The 22,611-nt window shown below is 42.6% G+C and overlaps 1 protein-coding gene across 2 annotated transcripts in view; it reads left to right on the forward strand.

Moving 5' to 3' along the window:
• Positions 1 to 22,611, forward strand: part of TEX55 (testis expressed 55) — a 151,860-nt gene that overhangs the window by 10,452 nt on the left and 118,797 nt on the right. For both annotated transcript variants that reach the window (XM_082247418.1, XM_082247417.1), the window contains exons 2-3: positions 4,598 to 4,660; positions 7,625 to 7,678. In XM_082247418.1, the coding sequence (XP_082103544.1) occupies positions 4,610 to 4,660; positions 7,625 to 7,678 (105 nt within the window). In that variant the 5' untranslated portion in view covers positions 4,598 to 4,609. The remainder of the gene's footprint in view (positions 1 to 4,597; positions 4,661 to 7,624; positions 7,679 to 22,611) is intronic.

Genomic DNA, 22,611 nt, shown 5'->3' on the forward strand with positions numbered 1-22,611 from the left:
GACTAAGCCCATATTGGGAAGAAACACGTCAAAGTAGCAGAAGAGAGAGTGGCAATGAGTAAGGTGCTGCAGTCTGGCTTTGCGGGTTTGCACAACCTACAATAAAGCTTGTTGGACATCAAGAGAAAAAAACATTGGACATTCCGCCTCTTTGTATTTGAATGGGCAGCTCTTGGTTAAAACCAAGGCTTCTAATTTTCCCAGTTTGAGTTTCCACCTTCTTCTCCAAGACTCTCATGCAGCTTTATTCTGTTTTATGAATAATCCATCAGCGGAATGTGTCAGTTGTCTTTGTAATAGCTTCTGCAATTGGGCAGACCTAGGAATTCTGGTGGGGACATCTCACTGCTGGATTCTCAGAAAGAATAAAGAAACCAGCATGTAATTGGGCTGGCCTGCAGCCATGTGAACTGAAGTTTGGGAGAAGTTTGCCTTGGATTACCGTAAGTGTTGTCTGGGAAGGGTAATTCGTAGAACTGGCCCTGACACTAAATACTCGTGATCGACCGATATAGTTTTATCGGCCAATATTGGCCGATATTTTCGTACATTAAATTTTTTTTTTTTGGGCAGGTACTCTTGTGGAGGGATCTGGGGGTATAAAAGACCCCAAACCCCTCCTCTGCACTTAAAAGCATTCAAAACGCCAAGTTTGCCTGTTTTGAATGCTGTCATTTTTTTAAATTTGTAGTACCCGGAAGTGATGTCATGACATCACTTCCGGGTTTTTACATGGAGACTCGATCAGAGCCGAATGTGGCTTTGATCAGGTCTTCGGCGGCCGTGCAGACTGGTTGGGACAGGAGACCCAGGTGAACCACGGAAGGCGGTGGGAGGGGGGGGACGTCCGCTCCCACTCCTTGTAATGACAGCCGAGCGACTTCTCAGACGCATCGGTTGTCATTACAAGACAGCCGACCCTCGGCTATGGACGCTGGTACCGGGGTGATGCCTCTAGCTGCAGGCATCACTCCGGTAAAAGCACTTTCCTGGAATATCGGCAATATCAGTAACCTCAGGGGCCGATTCTGATATATCGGGGAAAGTGCATATCGGCCGATCCCTACTAAATACCCCAACTTTATATTATAACACAACAAGAAACCACCCCGATGATGGAGCCTGCTAAAGCCCATGTCCTGGCACATACAGTGGGTATAGAAAAGAATCACCCCCCCCTTAACAATAATCGCAATTTGTTTCTTTGCAACCTGAAATGAAAACAGACACAGTTTTTGTTTTATCCAGCTGTATTTACTCAGTGCAACTTATAACATCCAAATGAAAAATATAACATGTCAGGAAAAATCAAATAAATTCAAAAACAGAATCACTGAGTTGGAAAAAGGATCACCCCCTTGTGTCAGTATTTTGTTGGGCCACCTTTTGCTTTATTTCAAGCCTTCAGTCTGTTGGGATTTGTCTCTACTAACTTTGCACATCTAGACTTTGCAATATTTGCCAGCTCTTCTTCGCAGAACTGCTCAGGTTCAGTTACATTTGATGGTGACTGTTTGTGGAGTGCAGTCTTCAAGTCATTCCACAGATTTTCAATGTGGTTTAATGGGCCATACTCACTATACAATTATCTTTAGATTTTTTTCCTTTAGATTTACCAAAACCATATAATATGAGGTCAAATCTAAACACTTTCAATTTGTATGCAATCAGGCAGACCCTTGTACTACATAGTTGAAGGTAAATCTAAAGGAAATCTAACAACAAAAATTGTATAGTGTGTATCCAGCTTAAGTCTGGGGTCTGACTAGCCAGAGTTCTTTGCCATGAGGTGCCATGTTGAACTTCCATTGACCAGTATGAGAGAGTGAGAGCGATAACACCAAATTTAACACATCTGCTCCCCATTCACACCTGAGACCTTGTAACACTAACGAGTCACATGACACCGGGGAGGGAAAATGGCTAATTGTGCCCAATTTGGACATTGTCACTTAGGGGTGTACTCACTTTTGTTGCCAGCGGTTTAGACATTAATGGCTGTGTGTTGAGTTATTTTGAGGGGACAGAAAATTTACACTGTTATACAAGCTGTACACTCACTACTTTACATTGTAGCAAAGTGTAATTTCTTAACCGGTTGCCGACCGCCGCAAGTACATATACTGCGGCAGTCAGCCCCGGCCAGGCAAAGTGACGTGTATATATACGTCACTAGCCTGTCACTAGCTTGTGAGCCAATAGCGGACGAGCGCGCACCCGCCCCGGCTCGTTCCCTGGGAAGTCCGTGCGTGTGACCGGCGGACCCGATGTCTGCCGGTCACTCACGATCATCCGCCGTGAAGGGAGAAAGGCAGGCGGCTGATGTAAACAAGCCACCTGTCATTCTCCCCTGTGTAGGAACAGTGATCATAAGGTTCTACTATGTAGGACCATTGATCACTGTTCCTACACCAGTAGCCATGTCCAATCACAGTTAGAATCACGCCCCTAGGGACACACTTAACCCCTCCTTCCCCAATAAAGTTAACCCCTTCCCTGCCAGTGTCATTTTGCAGAAACAGTGCATATGTATAGCACTGATTACTGCAGTAATGTCACTGGTAACCCCAAAAGTGTCAAAAATGTCAGTCAAGGGTCCGATCTGTCCGCCACAATGTCGCAGTCCCGCAAAAAAAAATCGTAGATCGCCGCCATTACGCGTTAAAAAAAAAAAAAACACCAAAAATGACAGAAATCTTTCCCTTAGTTAGTAAACGCAATAACTTTTGCGCAAACCAATCAAAATACGCTTTTTGTGATTTTTTTTTTTTTACCAAACATATGTAGCATAAAACAAATTGGCCAAAAATGCAAAAAAATTTAGATTTTTACATTTTTTTGGGGGGAATTTCATATAAAAAAATGTGAAAAATATTGTTATGTTTGCAAAATTGACGCTCTTTTTTTGTTTATAGCGCAAAAAGTAAAAATCGCACATGTGATCAAATACCACCAAAAGAAAGCTCTGTTTGTGGGAAAAAAAGGACGTCAAATTCGTTTAGGTACAGCGTCGCACGACCGCGCAATTGTCCGTTAAAGTCACGCAGTGCCGAATCGCAAAAAAGGCCCTGGTCAGGAAGGGGGTAAAAGCTTCCGGGGCTTAAGTGGTTAAGCTGACAGGTGAAGGTGAAGGCAGAGCAACCTTGGGAAAAACGGTGTCCGTGAGTACCGGGAAGCTTACCAGTGGATAGAGTCAGTAGACGGGTGTCAGCACACACACAGGCAGTGAAAGTAAAGGGGGTGCCAAGTTTAGAACCCTGAAGAGGATAATCAAGCAGGAATCTTTAACCACTTCCCGCCCGTCCTATAGGCAAATGACGGCGGGAGGGTGGTTACATTATCCTGACCGGACGACATGACGGCGGTAGTATAATGCGCTCTGCGCGCCTCCTGTGGGCGCGCAGAGCGGCGATCGATGATGCGGCGTGTCACTCTGACACGCCACATCTCCGATCTCAGTAAAGAGCCTATTACGTAGGCTCTTTACCATGTGACCAGCTGTGTCCAATCACAGCTGGTCACATAGTAAATAGGAAGTGCCGTTGATCGGCTTTCCTCAGTTCGTGCCTGACAGGCTCTCCTGACAGGGGGGGGTCTGCACTGCTCTCCAAATGTGCCCCATGTGCTCCTTCATCCAGAGCAGATGCAATTTAAAGTGGTAGTAAATTCATTTTTTGGACGTGTACCTGCAGATAAACCTATTATAAGGCTTATCAGTAGGTACAATAAATATTTCCTAAACCTACACTGTTTAGGAGATATTCACACTGGATGCAGCCGGTGACCGTGCCGGACTTTCAGTGCTCTATGCCACAGCCGAGGGCTCCCGCGCACGTGCGCAGGAGTGAGGTCACTGCAGTCCCAGCCACTTATACAGCAGGAGCCAGCGAACCCGGAAGGAAGACCGGGGGAAGATGGAAGTCCTGTCAGCATTGATAGGGCACCTCTATGGGGCTTCATTCTAAGGTAAGTATTTCTTAATGTGCTAGTATGTGATGCATACTAGCACAATATGCCATTGCCTTGCAAGGGAATTTTTTTTTTTTTTTAAATGCTGCGGTTTACTACCACTTTAATACAGGAGATATGTTACTGGCCAGATCACCAGGGGAAAAAAGAAAAACAAAAAAGAAAACGAATGCAACCACCACATCTAATGTAATGTAATGTTGGTGAGCTGCAATAGATGACATCTTTGGTCTAATATTGCTTTTTTTGAGAGTTTTTTCTTTTTCCCGGAGTTCAGCTATGATCTTATTCGATCTTCATCTGAATGTTAATGATTCTTCTGGCACGATACGTCTATGCTTGACCACACCATGGACAGCTGTTATGTGCTGCGGAGTTCCACAGGTCTTCATTTTTGTCATTTTTTCATGTGAGGACTGTCACAATTATGGGATTTTTTATTTATTTATTTTTTCAAAAAAATGGGCTTTTGTTTTTTCTGAGATTGCACTGGGATTTGCAGTGGTCGGGTTGGATGTACTGTATGTAGAGCTGGAAATGTGGTTTGGGGATATGTCTGGAGATATATTGTATTAATAGTCAAGAAACATTTAACGCCTTTAATAATCCGCTGTATGTTTCTTTCCAGAACGCCAAGAACATGGATGATGTGACAGAAAGCGCGCCCACCAGGCTGCCAGATGGAGAGTGGGTAGGTATGACACCTGGATGGGTAGGGCTGCAGACAATCCGATGTGATGGGCTTAGTGGTTTAAACCGCAGGTTGGAGACAACGCATAGCAGCCAACACAGCATGTTAATGTCTGATTTAACTATTTCTATCTTACACTGTTATACTGTTTACACGCTTGGCGTTGGTAAAATTATGTCTATACTAGTTATTACCTACAATGAAAGCTCCCCGCCCCCACTTTCATTTTGCTCATCTGAGTAGTAGGTTGTCCACCTCTGCAACCACTGAGTAGTAGGTTGTCCACATCTGCAACCACTGAGTAGTAGGTTGTCCACCTCTGCAACCGCTGAGTAGTAGGTTGTCCACCTCTGCAACCGCTGAGTAGTAGGTTGTCCACCTCTGCAACCGCTGAGTAGTAGGTTGTCCACCTCTGCAACCACTGAGTAGTAGGTTGTCCACCTCTGCAACCGCTGAGTAGTAGGTTGTCCACCTCTGCAACCGCTGAGTAGTAGGTTGTTCACCTCTGCAACCGCTGAGTAGTAGGTTGTCCACCTCTGCAACCGCTAAGTAGTAGGTTGTCCACCTCTGTAACCACTGAGTAGTAGGTTGTCCACCTCTGCAACCACTGAGTAGTAGGTTGTCCACCTTTGCAACCACTGAGTAGTAGGTTGTCCACCTTTGCAACCACTGAGTAGTAGGTTGTTCACCTCTGCAACCGCTGAGTAGTAGGTTGTCCACCTCTGCAACCGCTGAGTAGTAGGTTGTCCACCTCTGCAACCGCTGAGTAGTAGGTTGTCCACCTCTGCAACCGCTAAGTAGTAGGTTGTCCACCTCTGCAACCACTGAGTAGTAGGTTGTCCACCTTTGCAACCACTGAGTAGTAGGTTGTCCACCTTTGCAACCACTGAGTAGTAGGTTGTCCACCTCTGCAACCACCCCCCCCCCCTCCTAATTTTTACATATATGAGCCTGCTGTCATGTGACCCTCTATAGTGACTTTTCTGGTTGTAAAGATTGGTGGTCCACCACTATAGTCCCCCTCTACTTTTTACTAACCTGAGTCAGCTGTGTTATGTGACCCTCTATGGAGAATCTTCCAGTAGTAAAGACTAGTGGGCCACCACTATAGTCCCCCTCAACCTTTTACTAACCTGAGTCAGCTGTGTTATGTGACCCTCTATGGAGAATCTTCCAGTAGTAAAGACTAGTGGGCCACCACTATAGTCCCCCTCAACCTATTACTAACCGGAGTCAGCTGTTATGTGCCCCTCGCAGGAGTTTCAAACTGGTGGCCCTCCAGCTGTTGCGGAACTACAAGTCCTATCATGCCTCTGCCTGTGGGAGTCATGCTTGTAACTGTCAGCCTTGTAATGCCTCATGGGACTTGTAGTTCCACAACAGCTGGAGGGCCGCCAGTTTGACACCTGTGCTGTATGGCGACTCTTCTAGTTGTGAAAACTGGTGGTCCACCACTATAGTCCCCCTCCTTATATTACTAACATGAGTCAGCTGTCATGTGAGTAATTTATTTTACTAAAAGCTCTGAGTATCATTAGGGCTGAACTCTAGGCGCACTATGGTGTCTTTTCTGGTTAAGAAGACTAGTGGTCCACCACTATAGTCCCCCTCCATCTTTTACTAACCTGAGTCAACTGTCATGTGACCCTCTATGGCGACTCTTCTAGTTGTGAAAACTGGTAGTCCACCACTATAGTCCCCTTCCTTGTATTACTAACCTGAGTCAGCTGTCATGTGACCCTCTATGGCGACTCTTCCAGTAGTAAATACTGGTGGTCCACCACTATTGTCACCCTCCACTTTTTACTAACCTGAGTCAGCTGTCATGTGACCCTCTATGGCGACTCTTCAAGTTGTGAAAACTGGTGGTCCACCACAATAGTCCCCCTCCTTGTATTACTAACCTGAGTCAGCTGTCATGTGACCCTCTATGGCGACTCTTCAAGTTGTGAAAACTGGTGGTCCACCACAATAGTCCCCCTCCTTGTATTACTAACCTGAGTCAGCTGTCATGTGGCGCACTATGGTGTCTTTTCTGGTTGAGAAGACAAGTGGTCTACCACTATAGTCCCCCTTCACCTTTTACTAAGTTGAGTCAGCGGTCATGTGACCCTCTATGGCGACTCTTCTAGTTGTGAAAACTGATAGTTCACCACTATATGTGGCAAATGGATAGAGGAAAAACAGACATATGGAACGCCCGTGTGAAAGGACCCTAAAAAGTGACATCCGTGTCCGTTTTCCAAAAAAAAAAAAAAAAAGAAGTGACTGAACTGAAGAAAAAAACGGAACGCCGTGTGAAAGGACCCTAAGTCGTGCCGTAGTGTCACTGGCTGCCACTGACATCACCAGTCAGTTGCCATTTAGTGTCAGTTAGTGTCAGGTTGCCCGCCATATTAGTTTCACTGCTGATGTCAGTGGCAATTAGTAAGTTGCCACTAAGTGTCAGTTAGTGTCAGATTTTCCGTCGCACTATCGCAGTCCCATTATACCTGCTATTAGTAGTATAAAAAACATTCCAGTATATACAGCATCCCATAGTTTGTAGACTCTATAACTTTCACACAAACCAATCAGTATACAGCTATTGGGATTTTGTTTACCAAAGACATGAAGCAGAATATATTTTAGCCAAAATTTATGAAGAAATTTGATTTGATTGCATACTGTATATTTTATAGCAGAAAGTGAAAAATATTGGGTTTGTTTTTATTTTTATTTTTTTTTTAGTCTTTTTTCATTTATATAATAAAAAATAAAATACCCAGCAATGATCAAAACCACCAAAAGAAAGCTCTATTTGCGTGGAAAAAAGTGCCATAAATGTTGTTTGGGTACAGCGCTGCATGATCGTGTAATTGCCAGTTAAAATAATGCAGTGCCGAATAGCAAAAAATGGCCTGGTCATGAAGGGGCTGGTTAATTAGGGGGGTAACATTTTTTTTTTTATTTTCTCCTACACAGGCGGGTGAGGATATTCCGGAGGGTCCCCTTCCAAACAGCTTCCCACAAGAGCAAGTAAGTGGATTTTATTTTTTCCATTCAGGTGTTTAAATCTTTAAAGTTCAAGTGTCTGCAAAATGAGAAATATCTTGTGCTAATTATATCATTCACTTAAAGCGGATAAACCTGAACGGAATTTAATTTATTTTACTAAAAGCTCTGAGTATCATTAAGGCTGAACTCTAGGCAGATGTAAAACTATCACATCCCTGTAATCATTAATACATAATTGAACAATTTTTTTTTTTAATACAAGTGTAAGTTCTGAATCTGACTTGGTATCAGCCTCTTGCAGGATCTGTAGCACAGGGCTTGAGTGTGAGAAGAAGAAACAACACAAGGAGCCAATCAGTTATTGTGCAGACAAAAGACATGCTGATAGGAGGAGAGAGCAGAGTGGCATAGAGATGAGCCTATTACTGTGATGCCTCTCCTTTCACTGTCCAATCACAGGCTAGGGGAAGGTCCAGAAAGGGTTGAATGATGCTGGCCATCAGACTGAGGACATCTGCAGTAGTAGCTCAAAAGTACAGCCAGGGGAAATCTCTGGATTGAAGCTGAGTGCTTGTGCTCTTAAACAGCTGAAAGAAGATGATCCTTATAAAATTTATCGTGCTTGAATACTTAATAGTGCAGATCACTCCGTGCTCCCCTCTTGTGTCCCCACTCACCAAACAATGGGGAGATCAAGCATATATTCAGAGACTTTGCCTTGCCCAGGGCCAGCCTTTGGGGTGTGTGAGCTGTGCGGCCGCACAGGGCGCCATGGGCAACAGGGGCGCCGTGCGGCCATCACAGCTCGCAGATCATCAGGCCGCACATCGGGAGGTAAGAGGCGACCGCAGCCTGGAGGTTCAGTGTGGGGGGTCTCTGATGTAAGGGGAGCTCTGTGTGGGGGGTATCTGATGTAAGGGGAGCTCTGTGTGGGGGGTATCTGATGTAAGGGGAGCTCTGTGTGGGGGGTATCTGATGTAAGGGGAGCTCTGTGTGGGGGTCTCTCTGATGTAAGGGGAGCTCTGTGTGGGGGGTCTCTGATGTAAGGGGAGCTTTGTGTGGGGGTCTCTGATGTAAGGGGGGCTCTGTGTGGGAGGGTCTCTGATGTAAGGGGGGGGGCTTTGTGGGGGTCTTTAATGTAAGGGGGTCTTTGATGTAAGGGGGGCTCTGTGGGGGAGTCTCTGATGTAAGGGGGGGGGGCTCTGTGGGGATCTCTAATGTAAAGGGGTATTTGATGTAAGGGGGACTCTGTGAGGGGTCTCTGATGTAAGGGGGCTAAGTTATTAGTGATCATAAAAAAGAAAAGTCAAAGTGCAAAAAAGTGCAAGAAAATGTAAGGGGGGGGGGGGGCGGGGGGGTCACGCACACGGTGGGGGGGGGGCGCCACAGGATTAGCTCGCACAGGGCGCCTGAACACCTAAGGCCGGCCCTGGCCTTGCCACTTAGTGGATGCTGGAACAAGAATTTCTCCCAGGTTCTCCCAGTGGACTCAGACAGTGGGGAATGGCTTTATCTCCTGTGATTCCTGGACTCTCCGGTACACAAATATAATCAAAGAAGAGCCTCTATAGCGTAAAACCGTTTATTAAGGATAAAAGCAAATATAGCACTATACCGGAAATTACCCTAGATTCCTGCTTGACGCGTTTCGCGCCTCCTACTGGGCGTCATCTGAAGCTGGAATCAGCGTCATACGTCCAGCCTGTTATTCCAGCTTCAGATAATGCCCAGTAGGAGGGGCGAAACGCGTCAAGCAGGAATCTAGGGTCAGACGTGACTTCTGGATGGTGGAACGCACCAACATCATTTCCGGTATAGTGGTGAACCGCACGCTGAGACGCCGCTCTCCCAATATATGGCTAAGCGCATTACTATCATCAGATGTAATTGTATTACTTTTGCTTTTTATCCTTAATAAACAGTTTTACGCTATGGAGGCTCTTCTTTGATTATATTTGGGTACCGGAGAGTCCAGGAATCACAGAAGATAAAGCCATTGTAGCTCCATTGTAGTTCCTGTATTATGTCATCCTGTGCCCAGCGCTCTGTGTATTATATAGTCCTGTGCCCAGCGCTCTGTGTATTGTGCAGTCCTGTGCCCAGTGCTCTGTGTATTATGTAGTCCTGTGCCCAGCGCTCTGTGTATAATGTAGTCCTGTGCCTGGTGCTCTGTTTATTATGCACTACGATACCCAGCACTCTGTGTATTATGCAGTCCTGTGCCCAGCACTCTGTGTCTTATGTAGTCCTGTGCCCAGCGCTCTGTATATTATATAGTCCTGTGCCCAGCGCTCTGTGTATTATGTAGTCCTGTGCCCAGCGCTCTGTATATTATATAGTCCTGTGCCCAGCGCTTTGTGTATTAAGAAGTCCTGTGCCCAGCGTTCTGTGTATTATGTAGTCCTGTGCTCAGTGTTCTGTGTATTATGTAGTCCTGTGCTCAGTGTTCTGTGTATTATGCAGTCCTGTGCCCATCGCTCTGTGTATTATGCAGTCCTGTGCCCAGCGCTCTGTGTATTATGTAGTCCTGTGCCCAGCGTTCTGTGTACTATGTAGTCCTGTACCCAGTGTTCTGTGTATTATGTAGTCCTGTGCCCAGCGCTCTGTGTTATATGCAGTCCTGTGCCCAGCGCTCTCTGTATTATGTAGTTCTGTGCCCTGCGTTCTGTGTATTATGTAGTCCTGTGCCCAGCGTTCTGTGTACTATGTAGTCCTGTACCCAGTGTTCTGTGTATTATGTAGTCCTGTGCCCAGCGCTCTCTGTATTATGTAGTTCTGTGCCCTGCGTTCTGTGTATTATGCAGTCCTGTGCCCAGCGTTCTGTGTATTATGCAGTCCTGTGCCCAGCGCTCTTTGTATTATGTAGTCCTTTGCCCAGCATTCTGTGTATTATGTAGTCCTGTGCCCAGCATTCTGTGTATTATGTAGTCCTGTGCCCAGCGCTCTGTGTATTATACAGTCCTGTGCCCAGCTCTCTGTGTACTATGTAGCCCTGTGCCCAGCGCTCTGTGTATTATGTAGTCCTGTGCCCAGCGTTCTGTGTATTATGTAGTCCTGTGCCCAGCGCTCTCTGTATTATGTAGTCCTGTGCCCAGCGCTCTCTGTATTATGTAGTCCTGTGCCCAGCACTCTGTGTATTATGTAGTCCTGTGCCCAGCGCTCTGTGTATTATACAGTCCTGTGCCCAGCGCTCTGTGTACTATGTAGTCCTGTACCCAGTGTTCTGTGTATTATGCAGTCCTGTGCCCAGCGCTCTGTGTATTATGCAGTCCTGTGCCCAGCGTTCTGTGTATTATGCAGTCCTGTGCCCAGCGTTCTGTGTATTATGCAGTCCTGTGCCCAGCGCTCTTTGTATTATGTAGTCCTTTGCCCAGCATTCTGTGTATTATGTAGTCCTGTGCCCAGCGCTCTGTGTATTATACAGTCCTGTGCCCAGCTCTCTGTGTACTATGTAGCCCTGTGCCCGGCGCTCTGTGTATTATGTAGTCCTGTGCCCAGCGCTCTGTGTACTATGTAGTCCTGTACCCAGTGTTCTGTGTATTATGTAGTCCTGTGCCCAGCGCTCTGTGTATTATGCAGTCCTGTGCCCAGCGCTCTCTGTATTATGTAGTCCTGTGCCCAGCGTTCTGTGTATTATGCAGTCCTGTGCCCAGCACTCTGTGTATTATGCAGTCCTGTGCCCAGCACTCTGTGTATTATGTAGTCCTGTGCCCAGCGCTCTGTGTATTATGTAGTCCTGTACCCAGTGTTCTGTGTATTATGTAGTCCTGTGCCCAGCGCTCTGTGTATTATGCAGTCCTGTGCCCAGCGCTCTCTGTATTATGTAGTCCTGTGCCCAGCGTTCTGTGTATTATGCAGTCCTGTGCCCAGCACTCTGTGTATTATGCAGTCCTGTGCCCAGCACTCTGTGTATTATGTAGTCCTGTGCCCAGCGCTCTGTGTATTATGTAGTCCTGTGCCCAGCACTCTGTGTATTATACAGTCCTGTGCCCAGCGCTCTGTGTATTATGCAGCTTATTAAAAGTCAATTATAATATGGTAAATACAGCAGCAATATATCTCTGGTATGATCGTGTACAACATAACAAGCAGATAATGTAAATATCAAACTGGTAACACATTCAGTATCATGATAACATTATGGGACATTTCCCCTTACAATCCATACCAGACTCAAAGGGCCTGGTATGGATTTGGGGAGGGGGGGGGGGGGCACAGCACTTTTTTTGGGGATACATTTGGGGTGAGGTTTCATCAATTCCAGAGCCAAAGGAATTGTTTTGATTGGTCAAAAGGACAAGTCGCAATCTTCTCAAAGTCAGATCAAAATCAGATCCCATTCATTGAAGTCGGACTTGAAGTCGCAGGGCTTAAAGCGGAGTTCCACCCAAAAGTGGAACTTCCGCTTTAGGTATTCTAGCCCCCTGACATGCCACATTTGGCATGTCATTTTTTTTTGGGGGGGAGCGGGTACCTAGTTTTGAGAGGTACCCGCTCCCACTTCCGCTCGGAGCGCCGCGGCGCCCTGAACGGAAGTTCTCCTCTCCCCCTCCCTCCCTGCAATCTTCTGGGACATGTCAGAGGTCCCAGAAGATTGCCGGCCAATCAAGACGCGTAGCGCAACTCGCGCATGCGCAGTGGGTACCCCGGCTGTGAAGCCGCAAACTGTCACAGCCGGGTGCCCACAGCAGTGATGCCGGCGCCGAGGGAGAGGATTGAGGCTTCGGGCGGCTGCATCGCTGGACCGTGGGACAGGTGAGTGAAATGGCTGGAACTCCGCTTTAAGTGTGAACAAAGCCTAAAAGCACCTCACAAAATACCCAAAAACACTGGTTAGGCACACATTTAACCCTTTGATTGCCCTAGATGTTTAACCCCTTCCCAGCCAGTCTCATTAGTACAGTGATAGTACATGTTTTTAGCACTGATCACTGTATTAGGGTGACTGGTTCCCACACAGTGTCCATAGTGTCAGTTAGTGTCAGATTGGCCGCCGAAATATCGCAGTCCCGCTAGGAGTCACTGATCACCGCCATTACTAGTTTAAAAATAAATAAATAAATAACAAATAAATAAAAAAATTCCAGTATATACTATAGTTTGTAGACGCAATGACTTTTGAGCAAACCAATCTATATACGCTTTTTGGGGGGGTTTTACCAAAAATATGTAGCAGAATACATATTGGCCTAAATTTATGAAGAAATTTGATTTTTTTTTTTTTTTTATTGGATATATTTTAGAGCAGAAAGTTAAAAATATAGTTTTTTTCTTTTTTCAAAATTGTTGGCCTTTTTATATAGTGAAATAAAATAAAACAAACACAGAGGTGATCAAAAACCACCAAAAGAAATCTCTTATTTGTGGGGGGAAAAATGACATGAGTTTCATTTATGTACAGCGTTGCATGACCACGCAATTGTCAGTTAAATTAACGCAGTACCGTATTGCAAAAAATGGCCTGGTTATGGAGGGGGGTAAATCTCCAGTGCAAACAAATATTTTTTTCAATCCCTTCATCTTGTGTATTCTTCCTGGAATCTCGGTGTACTTTGTGTATTTCTTCCAGATCTGTGCAGTAATCCAGTGTGAGACTTCCTGTAATAAAGACCGCTCACTGCTGATCTCTCTCCTTGTGCAGGGGAACTGGTCTTGTCTCCGCCCCCTCCTCTAGTTTTCTGCAGGCAGTCTGTAGTGAGTGGAGCCTGTTGGCCCCTCCCACAGCTCTGCTCTCTGCACAGGCTATCTACAGTACAGTGATGATGTCGCATCTGCCTACTATCTACATATACTTCAGACATGAAATAGGAACAAAGCATATCCCTCTATAGTGTGTACTTGTCTCAATCCAGAGCACAAAGGGTTCATTTCTGTCTGCTGCCTCCTTCCTCTGCTATCAGCATGAGTCACTTCTGACAAGTTTTCCTGACACCAAGATATAAATGGTGACAGGGGAGGGAGCTCTAGCACACAGCCTGTGATTGGCAGCCTCAGCTCTGTTCCTGTGTGTAGGGGGGTGTGTCTCTTCCCTCCAATCGGCTTTTAGAACTCTTCTCACTGAGCTCTGCAGAGTGACTTTAGCTCTCCACCCCCTTTTTTCCGACTTCTCAAACCAGCTTTATAATTCTGTTCGTTGAAGGGATGCAGAGAAGAGAACGCTGCAGATAAACAGGTACAACTTATGTAGGAGGATTTGTTTCATCTCTGTGTATCACCTGAGGCCAGTGACTTGACTGGGTATATGTGAGGGTTTACAACCATTTTAACAGAAAGTACCTGTAGAAAGACCTTTGTGGCAACCCTGAGGTTTGACCTTGTTTTTACTACCCCTTGGCCGCTCCCCCTTTGTCTGAAAAGGCAGCAGCTGGGGGGTGTATACATGGTGCGGAGGTGACGCCTTGCTTAATGGCAGCTGCAGGAATTATACCCCTGCCGTGCTTGGTGGGTACAACTACCTGCCTAACACAACCTATTCAAGTGAATAGGGCCGTGCTTCAAACACTCACCAACTCACGTGGTTGCGTTCTGGTAGTCCGGCATTTCAGGGGTTAAAACAGGCGAAATAACACTTCCTCACCTATCAAATGTTCTCTGAACAGCGATCCAAACATGGATTGCTCTTTATAGAGCACAGCAAGTGTAAATGATAGATGTGCAGAATGAAAAAAAAATGTTTCGTTTTGTTTTATTTCGATTCATTATTTACATAAATGCGTTAAACAGTTAAATTTGGTTAATTCATTTTTGGAATTTGTTTTGTTTATTCGAATTGATTAAAGTTTTCTGAATTCAAATCAATTCAAACTGCATTCAAATTAAATTCCATTTGAAATCGAATTTATTCTATTTGGTGATGGTTATATTCTTTCTTTTCCATTCTATTCTGTTCTATTGTTTTATCTATTCTTTTATTTTCTATTCTATTCTTTTCTATTATATTCTAACCTTTTTTATTCTATTCGAAATTTTGGAAAAAGGTTATATTGTTATATATTTCTATTCTATTTTATTTTCTATTCTATTCTATTTACATTCAAATTTATTCTATTTGAATTTTGGAAGACGGTTATTCTTTTCTATTCTATTCTGTTTCTAGTCAATTCTTTTCTTTTTTCTTTTCTATTCTAGTCAATTCTGTTCTGTTATTTTCTGTTCTATTCTAATATATTCTTTTCTATTCTATTTAAGTTTGAATTGATTCTATTTAAATTTTGGGTAAATGGTTATATTCTTTTTATTCTAGTCTGTATTATTGTTTTTTTAAATTCTATTCTTTTTTTTCTATTCCATTCCATTCTTTTTTTATTGTATTTGAATTCGAAATTATTCTATTCTATTTCTATTTTATTTTATTCTATTCCTTTATTTTCTATTCTATTTATATTGTATTCTGTTCTACTCTATTATGTTCTATTATTTTTTCTATTAAATTCTTTTCTATTCTATTATATTTGTTTTTTCTATTCTATTCCTTTATTTTTATTCTATTTTATTGTCTTTGAAAATTCAAAAACTAATTGAAAACTTTTTGAATCGATTCGAAAACAATTAGAATGCAAATCCCCACCCCCTTCCCTAACACTTTTAACATTATTTATTTAAAAGTATTTATTTAAAAGTATTAAAAGTGTTTTATTTAAAAGTATTATGTATTCTGTTCTGTTTTACTCTATTATATTCTATTATTTTTTCTATTAAATTCTTTTCTATTCTATTCGATTTTTTTCTATTCTATTCCTTTATTTTTATTCTATTTTATTGTCTTTGAAAATTCAAAAACAAATTGAAAACTTTTTGAATTGTTTCGAAAACAGTTTGAATGCAAATCCCCACCCCCTCCCCTAACACTTTTAACATTATTTATTGAAAAAAATATTTTAATTTTTTAAAAGTGTTTTATTTAAAAGTATTTTGTATTCTGTTCTGTTTTACTCTATTATATTATATTCTTTTATTTTCTATTAAATTCTTTTGTATTCTATTCAATTTTTTTCTACTCTATTCCTTTATTTTCTATTCTATTTTATTGTCTTTGAAAAATCTGAAAACAAATTAAAAACTTTTAAAATCAATTTGAAAACAATTCGAATGCAAATCCCCACCCCCCATCCCTAACACTTTTAACATTATTTATTTAAAAGTATTAAAAGTGTTTTATTTAAAAGTATTATGTATTCTGTTCTGTTTTACTCTATTATATTCTATTCTTTTATTTTCTGTTAAATTCTTTTCTATTCTATTTTTTTCTATTCCTTTATTTTCTATCCTATTTTATTGTTTTTGAAAAATTCGAAAACAAATTCAAAACTTTTTAAATCAATTTGAAAAACAATTCGAATGCAAATCCCCACCCCCTTCCCTAACACTTTTAACATTATTTATTTAAAAAAAAAAATTAAAATTTTTTAAAAGTGTTTTATTTAAAAGTATTTTGCATTCTGTTCTGTTTTACTCTATTATATTCTATTATTTTATTTTCTATTAAATTCTTTTCTATTCTATTATATTTTTTTTCTATTCTATTCCTTTATTTTTTATTCTATTTTATTGTCTTTGAAAATTCAAAAACGAATTGAAAGCTTTTTGAATCGATTCGAAAACAATTAGAATGCAAATCCCCCCCCCCCCAATCCCTAACACTTTTAACATTATTTAAAATTATTTTTTTAAATTTTTTAAAAGTGTTTTATTTAACAGTATTTTGTATTCTGTTCTGTTTTACTCTATTCTATTCTTTTATTTTCTATTAAATTCTTTTCTTTTCTATTCAATTCTATTTTTTTTTCTATTCTATTCCTTTATTTTTTATTCTATTTTATTGTCTTTGAAAATTCAAAAACTAATTGAAAACTTTTTGAATTGTTTCGAAAACAATTTGAATGCAAATCCCCACCCCCTTCCCTAACACTTTTAACTTTATTTATTTATTTTGTAAGGGGAGCGGGTAGCTTTAATTGATACTTATCCTCCCACTTCTGCAATTCTCAACTAGGTGAGAATGACACCCAATTAGGCACTCCACCCATGCCACCCGCCCACAGCCTGCTGGGACATAGGTGGCAGGACCGGTACCGCAGCGAAGCACAACTTCACGCATGCGCAGCAGGGAGCCGGCTGTGATTCCTCAGGAAATCACAGTCAGCTCCCAAATCCAAAATGGCGCCAGAGGAATGCAGCGATGAGAAGAATGGGCTGCCGGTGTCGTGTCGAGGAATGCCCTCCGTCGGATAATGCCCGGGTCGGACTGCGCATGCTCCGTAAGTGACGTCACCCTGTCAGAACAGCTGATCGGCTGGGGTTGGCGCATGCGCAGTCCGTCGGGGGCACAATCCGACGAGAGACAGAGCGGGGAAGAATCTAATGTCAGATTCTAACTCGCTCTGTACGATGATTACACATATGAAGATTCTAACTCGCTATATGTAACTAATATATATATATATATATATATATATATATATATATATATATATATATATATATACAGTATATTATATTATATATATATTATAGTAGTATAGTATATTATATAGTATATTATAGTATATATAGTGTATGTGTATATATATATATATATATATATATATATATATATATATATATATATATATATATATATACACTATACTATATATATACTATACATATACTATATATAGTATATTATATTATATATATTATAGTAGTATAGTATACTATAGTATATTATATAATATATTATAGTATATATATATATATATATATATATATATATATATATATATATATATATATATATATATATAGTATAGTATATTATATATATATATATATATATATATATATATATATAGTATGTATATATATATATACTATATATATATATATATATATATATATATATATATATATATAGTTACTATATATATATAGCTATATATAACTCATTAAAGGGGCACCCTGAAATACTATGATCAGTACTCATATAGTATATTATAGTATATATATAGTATAGTATATTTATATATATATATATATATATATATAGTATATATATATATATATATATACTATATATAGTATGTATGTATATATATATATATATATATATATATATATATATATATATATAGCTATATATAACTCATATGGCACACATTAAAGGGGCACTCTGAAATACTACGATCAGTACTCATATGGGACACATTAAAGGGGCACTCTGAAATACTAAAGGGGCACGCCGACTGCAATAATAAAAGGGCACTCTGGAATACTAAAGAGGCACCCTGAAATACTACGATCAGTACTCATATGGGACACATTAAAGGGGGCACTCTGAAATACTACGATCAGTACTCATATGGGACACATTAAAGGGGCACTCTGAAATACTAAAGGGGCACGCCGACTGCAATAATAAAAGGGCACTCTGGAATACTAAAGGGGCACGCCGACTGCAATAATAAAGGGGCAATCTGACCGTGGGTCATAAAGGAGCTATGTGACTGGGACACATAACGGGGCACTCTGATAGGGACACTGATGTAAAGGAGGACTCTAACGGGAACACTGGATGTAAAGGGGGACTCTGACGGGGACACTGATGTAAAGGGGAACTCTGACGGGGACACTGATGTAAAGGGGGACTCTGACTGGGACACTGATGTAAAGGGGGACTCTGATAGGGAAGCACTAGATGTAAAGGAGCACTCTAATGGGGACACGGATGTAAAGGAGGACTCTGACAGGGACACACTGGATGTAAAGGAGGACTCTGACAGGGACACACTGGATGTAAAGGAGGACTCTGACAGAGGCACCGACACAGGCCAAATTACGGCGGGGGGACATGAACTGCATGACGGCGGGGACACAGGGTGGATGACGGCAGGGACAGGGGCTGAATGACGGCGGGGAAAGAGGCTGAATGACAGGGGGATACAGGCTGCATGATGAGGGACACACTGATGAGGCACAAATGAGGAGGCACTCATTGGCATGATTTAGACACAGATGGGCATGAGACACAGGTGGGCATAAATAGGGCAGAGATGGGCATGGATGAGGCAGAGATGGGCATGGATGAGGTAGGGGCGGTGCCCATCGGTGTGTACAGCGTGCGAAGAGAGAGCTAAACCAGACATGCAGCGTTCTGTTGACAAATGATCGCTCTGTCATTGGATGGAGCGATCACATGGTAAATGGCCCCTGTCGTTGGCCCTTTAACACAATCCGTGGGAAGCGCGATCCGGATGTCTCTGTACGCCCTCCCAGAATAGGCCGACCACGCTGTAGCCATCATTGGGCTATGCCCTGGTCGACAAGTACTTAATCCCCATAGTCTTAGCTATCCGATATTACCCGTAAAGCGGGGCTTTGCATTACTTATGTTCTGCAATATTTGGCCAAACTCAATCACAATGCCAGTCTCTGTGAAAATTAGGCATTGCCCCCAAAAAATGTGTGTGGCTACTGGAGGTCCTCTAGTATAAGTTTGCCAAGTATGGTGCCATGAACCCCCGTGGTTTGGGCTCTACATTTATAGAAGCTTGGCCTGCTATGTTAATCTATGGCAGAGTCTTAGTCTGGAAATTTGAGGGGCTACAGCTAGGACCCCAAATGAGTCCGGGGGCCATATTTGGCACAGAGGTAGGGGGGTCCTTCCTTTACCACCCCAAACATTTTGGGGTTTGTTAGCTCAAAATTTCCTGATCAACTTTTTCTAGGGCCCCTTGAGAGTATGTGGCCCCCGGGCCATACGGCACAGCAGGGAGTGCTGGATACCATTGGACTATTCTGCGGTGGTCAGCTAAAGTCTACCCCAATGCAGGTCCCTGTGAAAATAAAGCATTGGCCCCAAACAAATGTATGTGCCAAATTTGGTGCCCCTGAGCACCGTGGTTCGGCTACCACAGGGCCCTACATTTAAGCTAGCCTGGCCCATTATGTTAATCTATGGTTCAGCCGCGATCAGGAATTTGAGGGGCCACAGATCGGGCCCCAAATTAGTCCAGAGGCCCAGAGGTAGGGAAGGTCTTCCTTTAACACCTCTACATTCTTGAGGTCGCTAGCCTGAAGTTTTATGGTCAGCTTTTTAGGGGGCCCCTTGGGAGTGTGTGGCCCTCGGGCACTAATGCGGAGTGGGGATTGGTGAGTACTGCAGGAATCTCTGGACTCTTAGCTATTTAACAATATTTGCAGAGCCTGGCTCTGCAGTTCCTATGTCCTGCGGTGGTTGGGCAAATTCCAAGCCCATGAAGGTCCTCATGAAAATTAAGCATTGGCCCCAAAAAAATTTTGTGGCCCCTGGGGGTCCTCTAGTAACCCTATACCAAGTTTGGTGCCCCTGGGCAACATCGTTCCGCTACCGTGGGGCCCTAGATTTAGGCTAGTTTGGCCTAGCCTATGGTAATATATGGCGCAGTAGGGAATTTTGGAGGGGCCACAACGTGGGCCCCAAACATGTTCAGGGAACCTGGACTCTTTCAGGGCCTGGGCTGTGGCCCCCTCAAATTCCCACCCCCATCAGAGTCATGGATTAACATAGCGGGCCAATGTACCATAAATTTAGTGCCCTGTGGTACCCAAATCACGGGGGGATATGGTCACCAAACTTGGTACAGGGATACTAGCTGACCCCCAGGGTCACACACAAATTTTTTTGTGGACGATGCCTAATTTTCACGAGGACTGGCATGGGCGTCAAATTTGCACAAATACTGTAGAACATAGGTACCAGTGAGCCCTGCTCCGCAGGTAACATTGGATAGCTAAGAATATTGGGATTAATATGGTTTCCAGCAGTCTCTTCTCCACGGTACTGCCCCAGGGCCACACACTCCCAAAAGGCCCCTGAAAAAGTTGACCAGAAAATTTCAGGCTAGCTACTCCAACATTTTCAGAGTGGTGCAAGGAAACACGGAGTTAAGTGAAAACCCTGGTGTAAGGGTCTAACACAAACACCGTGTTTAAAGTGGAAAAGATCCAGAAAGAGTAAAAAGAGTAAAGAAGAAGAAAACTGAGCATAGAAAGAGGAACTTAGACGCCTGGAAGTGAGAGAATCACACGCTGGAGAAAAGAAAAAGGGAGGAATGCAGAAAGAGAAAAAGAAAATATAGAGTTTACAGAAAAAGGGAAACAAAGAGAGATTAAAGTAAAAAGCAGGAGGGCTAAGGGAGAGGTAATGGGGAGGGAAGAAGGGAAGAAGAGGAGGAAGTAAGGGGGAAAAGAGGAATGAAAAGGAAGGGGAAAGGAAAAGGGGGGGGGGGGAAGAGGGAAAAGAAAAGGAAAGGAAAAGTTGGATTAAGAAAAGAAGAGATAAGAGAGAAAAATGGTTGAGGGCTAGTGGGATTTTAACGGTACTTAGATCAACGATGGAAAAACCACCATGTATAAAAATATATAAATTTTATTGTTCCATTAAAAATTACATACAAAGTGAAGAGAAAAGATTATAAAATAAAGGATTGTACAGAACAGATTACCATCATAGTCATATCAATTACATACAGTTCTGAACATTGCAGGCAGTATAGATGTTATGCAAGCTCCGGTGACCCCAAACCAGGGTACCGGGCATTAACCCAACATGTTTCGCGGGTTTCAACACTCCGCTTCTTCAGGGGTGTAAGATTATACAATATATTGGTTGCCTTAGAGTTCCTGTATGTGATAGTATCGGTATCTGGTAGGTCATGGAATGCCCATGGGGTTGTTTGGCCAGATAAAGAGGCACTTCTTTCAAACTTTAGTTAGGAGTATACAAGTGTATCTATAATTACATCTGGATATCCCAAGTAGTTCTTTTTTGGCTCCAAGTTTGCATGTAAGCAATTATGGAGGGATATATAGGTTTTCCGGATAGAGGCTCCCTTTGAGGAGGTGAGAGGCACTTGGATATCTCGTGTCTGGTCTGCTTGTGTACACCCCGGCATCACTGCAGGCATACACTTGTATACTCCTAACTAAAGTTTGAAAGAAGTGCCTCTTTATCTGGCCAAACAACCCCATGGGCATTCCATGACCTACCAGATACCGATACTATCACATACAGGAACTCTAAGGCAACCAATATATTGTATAATCTTACACCCCTGAAGAAGCGGAGTGTTGAAACCCGCGAAACATGTTGGGTTAATGCCCGGTACCCTGGTTTGGGGTCACCGGAGCTTGCATAACATCTATACTGCCTGCAATGTTCAGAACTGTATGTAATTGATATGACTATGATGGTAATCTGTTCTGTACAATCCTTTATTTTATAATCTTTTCTCTTCACTTTGTATGTAATTTTTAATGGAACAATAAAATTTATATATTTTTATACATGGTGGTTTTTCCATCGTTGATCTAAGTACCGTTAAAATCCCACTAGCCCTCAACCATTTTTCTCTCTTATCTCTTCTTTTCTTAATCCAACTTTTCCTTTCCTTTTCTTTTCCCTCTTCCCCCCCCCCCCTTTTCCTTTCCCCTTCCTTTTCATTCCTCTTTTCCCCCTTACTTCCTCCTCTTCTTCCCTTCTTCCCTCCCCATTACCTCTCCCTTAGCCCTCCTGCTTTTTACTTTAATCTCTCTTTGTTTCCCTTTTTCTGTAAACTCTATATTTTCTTTTTCTCTTTCTGCATTCCTCCCTTTTTCTTTTCTCCAGCGTGTGATTCTCTCACTTCCAGGCGTCTAAGTTCCTCTTTCTATGCTCAGTTTTCTTCTTCTTTACTCTTTTTACTCTTTCTGGATCTTTTCCACTTTAAACACGGTGTTTGTGTTAGACCCTTACACCAGGGTTTTCACTTAACTCCGTGTTTCCTTGCACCACTCTGAAAATGTTGGAGTAGCTAGCCTGAAATTTTCTGGTCAACTTTTTCAGGGGCCTTTTGGGAGTGTGTGGCCCTGGGGCAGTACCGTGGAGAAGAGACTGCTGGAAACCATATTAATCCCAATATTCTTAGCTATCCAATGTTACCTGCGGAGCAGGGCTC

Source organism: Pelophylax lessonae, assembly GCF_965119305.1.
Source record: "Pelophylax lessonae genome assembly, chromosome: 2".
In the NCBI taxonomy this organism is placed as follows: domain Eukaryota; kingdom Metazoa; phylum Chordata; class Amphibia; order Anura; family Ranidae; genus Pelophylax; species Pelophylax lessonae.